This window comes from Gossypium arboreum, chromosome 2 (genome assembly GCF_025698485.1).
Source record: "Gossypium arboreum isolate Shixiya-1 chromosome 2, ASM2569848v2, whole genome shotgun sequence".
Taxonomy (NCBI): Eukaryota; Viridiplantae; Streptophyta; class Magnoliopsida; order Malvales; family Malvaceae; genus Gossypium; species Gossypium arboreum.
The window spans coordinates 29,762,613-29,770,360 of record NC_069071.1 but is presented as its reverse complement, the minus strand read 5'-3'; the positions used below and the strand labels follow the sequence as shown (position 1 = coordinate 29,770,360).

Genomic DNA, 7,748 nt, shown 5'->3' with positions numbered 1-7,748 from the left:
CATACTTTGCTTCACTCCTTGAACTCCTCTTTTATTGAACACCTTTGATGCATGGATCTTACCAGTCAACGTAAATTGAGTAGCCTTCTCTAGATCCCCTTTGGAGACCTCCAATTTAATCTTTAGTTCATCCATAATATCAAACTTTAATCACCCCAAACCAATCAACCCCAAAATAGGAATTGGCAATAAAATGAATCCAGATAAATAGAATATCTATATTTTATCTCCTAGTCAATAGTAAAAATTAAATTAGAATATTCAAGAAACAAAATCAAAATAAAACCTAAAAACAAGAAAGGAAAGAAAAACCTTAGAAAAAACCTACAAATTGCCCATTTTATCCCTAAAAACTCTAGAAAACAAGAAAAACCCAAGAAAGAAAAAACTTACATAGTGACCATTTCTCTATAAATGAGAAAGAAAGAGTCAAGAAAAAAAAAAGAGAAAACAACTAACAAAAAATCGAAAAACTTTTTAATTACGGATATCAGCGATAAAATTAAATTGAAATAATAAAATAGAATATAAATTTATCCAAAATTTCAAATTCCATTTAGATTTTAAAATTACCTTATATTTTAACATCTAAATACTACTTGAAAATATGAGAGTATAAGATAACATAAATGTTTGAAATCCAAAGAATATAATTTTAGTTTAAACTATGAAATTACGAGAAATTCAAGCTCAAATAAAAATTATGCAGTCGTGTTTTCCATGCATATCAACTTTAAGAAAAGAAAGAAAGGTCAAATATAAAAGTATTTATGTTAATTGGAAAGTTGGTGGGTTGTCGATGTTATTTATCACGTGTAATACCCAGGCACCATACACAATCACGAGAAATAAATAGCCTTATCCCATAGAATTTTATGCAACCAAAAAACCTGAAATTAATTTCATTTTAACTACAAACATTAACATTGTTTTATAGTACTTCAACTCTATATTTACTTTTTAGATTGGAATTCTTTTCTTATTTCGGGTTAAATAGAAAATAATAGGGAGTGCAATGGCTTAGGATATTTTTTTTTTTTTAGAAATTCTATCCGTAAAATTACTGATTTAGAATATAGATGTATGTTAAAAATAACGTCCAATAAATAATGAATATATAGTATAACTTGAAACTAATTAATCATAATAATACATGAAATATTTACGATATGTGTGTAAAATAAGATTGAAACACATAAATATACCAGATTAATAATACAAAATATACAATAATTATTCATCATAGTATTGTCATTAGTCATGAGTTAATGTCGTGATGTGGGTGAACGAAAATATTTTATGTTAAAATATATATTTACAATTGAGTTGAGTTATAAATTCAAGGAAGAAACAAGTATTGAATAATTGTAATAGAATAAACTTGTCTAAATACTTCAAGGTATGCACCTCCTCTTATTGTAGGAAGATTTGAAACGTGGGTATTTTTCTCAGCTGACCAAGACCAAAGATTGAACTAAATCTCCCACCATTGGTTTAGACTTAAACTAAGTGCTACACAAATTGATAATGTAATTGATTTTTGATCAAAATATGGTTGCAATCTTTGAATCATATAGTCAACCGATGAAACAGTGAGTAGTGTAGAATGAGAATATTAAACGGAAATAAATTTCCACAATAATATTAGTCACAACTTGATGTCCTTTTTCTTATTTCTACATAAAATATAGTGTGGAAATGTCAGCAATTTCTTTCTTATTTCTCCCAACAAACCTTTTTGATGGAAGCTTTGAATTTTCTTTCTTTTATTATATTAAAAAAATATTAAAACTTATCCAAATTATGCATTTCTCCTTCTATAAATATACCTTTGATAATTGAAGGCTTTAGTTCTCATCCACTTTTGCACAACATGGCTAACTCTTGTGTTGGGTTGTTTTTGTTCTTTGCTCTCTTTCTTAGCCATGGGATTGTGGAACTTGAAGCTTCACACCATGTTTACAGAAACCTCCAAACTGTTCAATCTGCTGCATCTACAGATCAACCTTACAGAACTGGCTTTCATTTTCAACCTCCCAAGAACTGGATAAATGGTATATACATATATGTCTAACTTTATTATATCGTGCTCAAGTTTTGTCTTTTTTTTTTTCTAAATTGTATGTCTAACTTTGTGTCTTCCGGTTCCATGTCATTTGGAAATGGCTGCCTTTTGATGAACAGATCCTAATGGTTAGTGCCTTATTCCTAGATTCATATGATATTTTTAGATAATATATTTTAAATGCCTAAATTACTGCTCAGCTAATTTTTTTTACAGGGGTTATGGTTTACAAGGGACTTTATCATCTATTCTACCAATACAATCCAAAAGGTGCAGTGTGGGGCAACATTGTCTGGGCTCACTCTACATCAAAAGATCTTGTGAATTGGACCCCTCATGAGCCAGCTATCTTTCCCTCCCAACCATCTGATATTAATGGTTGTTGGTCTGGTTCAGCCACAATCCTCCCCGGGGGCAAACCAGCCATGCTTTACACCGGAATTGACACAAAAAACAGCCAAGTCCAGAATCTTGCCGTCCCCAAGAATCTATCCGATCCTTACCTCAGAGAATGGGTGAAGTCACCAAAGAACCCTTTGATGCAACCCACTGCCCAAAACCAGATTAATGCAAGTTCTTTCAGAGATCCCACCACTGCTTGGTTAGGCCCTGACAAGAAATGGAGGGTAATCATTGGAAGCAAGATTAACCGCCAGGGCCTAGTCATCCTTTACAAAAGCAAAGACTTTGTGAATTGGGTCCAAGCCCCTATGCCTTTGCATTCAGCCAAAGACACCGGGATGTGGGAATGCCCTGACTTTTACCCCGTTCCTGTCAGTGGCAAAAACGGTGTCGACACTTCTCTTAATGGTCCATATGTCAAGCATGTCCTTAAGATAAGCTTAGATGACACAAAGCATGATCTTTACACTATTGGCTCATATGATAACTTGAAGGACATCTATATACCAGACAAGGGATCCGTAGAGAATGATTCAGGTTTGAGATATGATTATGGAAAATATTATGCTTCCAAGACATTCTTAGACAGTATCAAAAACAGGAGAATCTTATGCGGTTGGTTGAACGAATCATCCAGCGTCGCTGATGATATCAAGAAAGGATGGGCAGGAGTTCACGTAAGTTTTTTTTTTTTAAAGTAACTTGGTCTGCTGATAAATCTTGTAAAGATGTGATGAGACGTTGACTTTGCAGGCAATTCCTAGGCAAGTTTGGCTGGATAAATCTGGAAAACAATTGATGCAGTGGCCGGTAGTAGAAATACAAAAGCTACGAACAAACCACGTAAGCTTACCCAGCAGATTGCTCAAGGGAGGATCGGTTGTTGAAGTTTCTGGGGTTACTGCTTCACAGGTAAAAGAAAAAAAATGCTGAAGTCAACATGTAAATTTCCTCCACAAACCCAATGTTTAATCCTCTTTGAATTTCGTGTTGATACAGGCAGATGTTGACATTTCATTCAAGATATCTGACTTTGAGAAAGCTGAAGTGTTAAACCCAAGCTGGACCAATCCACAGCTACTATGCAGCCAAAAGGGTGCATCAGTGAAAGGCGGTGTTGGTCCATTTGGGTTGCTAGTTTTAGCTTCAAAAGGCTTAACTGAGAACACGGCGGTCTTCTTTAGAATATTCAAGGGCCAAAACAAATACGTGGTGCTCATGTGCAGTGACCAAAGCAGGTCGGTCCCACCTACACACTCAACCATTTTCAAACCTTTTCAAATTGCACCCATGCTTGCCAAAACCTCAACTTCTCTGTTTTTGTGTCGACAGATCCTCCCTAAACCAAGCCAATGACAAGACCACCTATGGGGCTTTCTTGGATGTGGACCCTCTTCATCAAAGCTTGTCATTGAGGAGTTTGGTGAGTTCATTTATATTACTTTTGTATATAGCAAACACTAAAGTACTTGAGCACTTTGTACTCCATCCGTAATTACACTTGTTCATGTCTCTTTCATTTAACAAATATGTATACGCCTATGGTGAAAGAGGTATAACAAATATGGCACTAGGCCCCCTATCATCATCAAGTGGAAAACTTGGGGACACCATTGTTGAAAAAAGGGATTGGACTTTTGCAGAACCCCAAACTTTCCGGGTTTGGAAAATGGGATCATTTTTTTGAAAATCAAGTCACTTTTTTTTTTTTTTTTACAGATTGATCATTCAATAGTGGAGAGCTTTGGTGGGGGTGGCAAAGCATGTATGTCAGCTAGAGTTTATCCCACATTGGCAATTAATAACACAGCCCACTTGTTTGTTTTCAACAATGGAAGTGAAGCCGTGAAGATTGCAAAGTTGAATGCTTGGAGCATGAAGAAAGCCATAATCAATTGAATTTCTTGGTTCCAGAAACTTATAGAGAGGATGATTTTATCTGAGCTTACCCATCTATCACTTTTTTATGGATCTATTATTACAATAATTTCATATGCAGAAACTCATTCATGTTAACCCAAACCATTTTTACTATAAATCTATATGCTTTTCTTTCTTTCTTTTTTTTTTTCCTTTACAAATAATCTTTGAATATGTTTACCAAACATGAATCACAAAACCAACATGAAATAAATTTTAAAAAAATTATTACACATTATTTTTGATATTTTTGAGGTGCAATTTACATATTTTAACATAATGGATCTTTCAAAAAAAAAAATACATGATGCAACATTAAGAAAGCCTTAATTAAGATGTATTGGTCGATTATTCAATTGCCAAACAAATTTTTGTCGGGTTTTTATTTATGTCAATTTAAATTATTCAATTCAAACTAGGCCCTCCAAAGATTCTTAAATCATAAAAATAACAAATTAATCCTAATCCATCCTTTTCAAATAAGGGCTAATTAACCTTAATAAATTCCATCCACCTTTTCAAGGACCCAACTAAGAAATAAAAATATATACATTAAAAATTAAACCTATAATCACTCAACTATCAATAAAATTACAATTTGGTCATCTAATTATGAAAATTAAAATTTAATCACTTAATTATCAGAAATTGATTATTTAAGTTACTCGTCTATTAGCTTGTTAAGGAACATCAATGTAGGCTGTTAAGTTACTATTTCTCAAATATATTTGAGTAAATTATAACACTAGTCACCCGATTATTACTAAATTTTCATTTTGGACATACAACTATTAGAAGTTACAAAATCACAAAAGACCGAAGACATGACACATTAATTTATTGGCTTAATAGCTAATTTAGTCCCTGAACTTTAACTAAAATATCAATTTTGGTGCTATTAGATTTTTAACAGTAAATCCAAAAAAGTTATAAAATTATTAAAAATTCTAAAACAAATGTAAGATATTCATCATTTACTTTTTGAAATTATAAAAATATTTTTAAAAATATAATTTTGTGAAAATAATTTTAAATTTTGACAAAATTCTAAAAAGTTCTTTTTTTTTAAATGCCTCACATTGTCTTACTGCACAACTTTATATTATATTATTATCATTTCTTTTCTTTTCTTCATTTTCTACTCATTTTTGTTGTTGTTGCTTCTCATTTTTCAAGATATTTAATGTAAAATGAATAATTAATCTAAAATTGTAAAATATTTTAATTATATTATTTAATTATCGATGTAATATTTATAAGGTCTTTTTGTTGTTAAAATTATTAATTTAACTGTTAAATAAGATACCATATCTTATATAATATAATTTAAAATGAAAATTTAAAGAAAAATATTGTAAAACAAATATTATAAAAAAAACTTGATTTTGATATTTTTAAATTTTTACAGAAATTATCATTCACTATTTTTTACTTTATTTTTAGTTTTTAATTTTAAAAGTTATGAGGTAATATTTTAATTTTTTAAATTTTCGTTTTAAATCATATGACATAAGAGTTTAAGTGTCATTTCATGGCTAAATTAAAGATTCCAATAATGGAAGGAATTATAATATTTTAAGGTTAAGGGATCAATTTAGAATTATATTTACAATTTAAGAATATATGGTACAATTAACTCACTTTAATATATAATATAATATATATTCTTTTACTCATCAGTCAAGAAATGACAGGCGAAATGATTGGTGTCATTAGTCAATTTAGAATTACATTCACCTTCGCATGAGAACATTTCAAGTTCCAGCATCTTCTGAATTTAATAAGTGTTGAAAAACCACCAAACTCATGTCCAAATATTTAGAAAAATATTATAAATTTTTAAAATAAAAAATATTATAAAGATGTTTTATCTTTATTAATTTTATAATTTTTTGAATTAAATAGTTTAAATTATAATCTAAAAATACATTAAAATTAACTTATGAAATAATATTTAATAGATTGGTATTGAAGTTTTTAGACTCTACAAACACAATGTAGAGATTAACAAGTGTCCTATAGGTATATTCAATAAAATAATATATGAAAAAAATTACCAGAGAAAAATAGATCTTGTTAGCAATAATAAATTAAAATTATATAGAAAAAATAGAGCATTAAAGAAATAATTTTCGAATAGAAAATATTGAATCATATTTAAATAATATAATTATAAAGAGAGATAAAATATTATTTCAATTAATGATGATTCTTAAATTAAGAAAAGTGTGTGTGAAATCAACTTGTTTCTTTTCTTTAGAAACTTTTATAAATGAAATAATTAATTTAAATTTCTATTTTATATGAATTTTGTAAAAAAAGTAGTAATTATAAATATAATATAAAGTTTATTAATAAACAATTCATATGTTGCATTTTAATAAATAAAAAATAATCCAAATCATATTCAATTTTATTATTTGTAAATTGTTATTTTGGTTTTAAATTTACATAAGCAATATTTAGAGGTAATTTACAAGTTAAAAAGAAATTGTGAAAGGTCTATTATCTTTTTTATTTTATATCATAATAAAGTAAAATTTTGTTTGGATTCTAAAATTCCCATCTTTTATGAAGTTTTATAATAAAATCATTAATAAATAATTAATCTTAAATATCTAATCTTTTCCCAACTGTCTCGATTCATTTTTAATCAATCTTTTCCCAATCTTGAAGTTGGGGTCAAACCCAAATTTAACTATTAATACTTGATTCATTTTTAATCAATCTTTTCCCAATCTTGAAGTTGGGGTAAAACCCAAATTTAACTATTAATACTTGATTCATTTTTAATCAATTTATTTGTTTATTAAAATTAAATGTGTAAAACCAATTGCAATGTATGTAAAATTAAAAAATTAATATATATATGTATATATATAAAAGCGAATATGGAAAAACTTTTGAACTGCGGGATTACCTTTATTTTTCATCATATTATTAAATTCACATTTAAAAATAATTAAGTTAAAAAATTGAAATAAAATGGAAGCTGTGATAATTACACGTTAACAATAATTAGAATTTAAATCATAAATATTAGATAGAAAAATTATGCTAATTTTAAAATAGAGTTATTGCTTGAATAAATTTAAGCATAAAATATAGGTGAAAGCACTAAAAAGTAAGCAATAGATGAAAGCAAAAGAGAACTTTCTCGTATCATTCAATGCAATACAAATATATTAAGCAAATGAAGCTTACTTAAGTGCTTCATTAACAAATATATTAAGCAACTTGTATATTTATTTTCATAAATAAATGGAGGTTTTATCTCATAAATGAAAAAAAAAAGGGTTAAAGTATGGACATCTACATTTATAGATTTGTAACACTCCCCCTTAAATGCCCATTAGAGAAA

At 28.7% G+C, this 7,748-nt stretch overlaps 1 protein-coding gene across 1 annotated transcript; it reads left to right on the top strand.

The window, feature by feature from the left end:
• The first annotated feature begins 1,828 nt into the window (after positions 1 to 1,828).
• On the top strand, positions 1,829 to 4,505 carry LOC108474674 (beta-fructofuranosidase, insoluble isoenzyme CWINV1-like). The gene is made up of 7 exons (XM_017776667.2): positions 1,829 to 2,054; positions 2,185 to 2,193; positions 2,282 to 3,144; positions 3,221 to 3,379; positions 3,467 to 3,705; positions 3,800 to 3,890; positions 4,187 to 4,505. Exons 1-7 carry the CDS (start codon positions 1,874 to 1,876, stop codon positions 4,364 to 4,366), a joined length of 1,722 nt encoding a protein of 573 aa, XP_017632156.1. The 5' UTR covers positions 1,829 to 1,873; the 3' UTR covers positions 4,367 to 4,505.
• The last annotated feature ends 3,243 nt before the right edge of the window (positions 4,506 to 7,748 follow it).

Coding starts and splice junctions, on each gene's coding strand:
- LOC108474674 (XM_017776667.2), top strand. CDS start 1,874: ATGGCTAACTCTTGTGTTGGGTTGTTTTTGTTCTTTGCTCTCTTTCTT. Junction 3,380..3,466: donor CTGGGGTTACTGCTTCACAG/GTAAAAGAAAAA, acceptor GTGTTGATACAG/GCAGATGTTGACATTTCATT. Junction 3,891..4,186: donor GCTTGTCATTGAGGAGTTTG/GTGAGTTCATTT, acceptor TTTTTTTTACAG/ATTGATCATTCAATAGTGGA.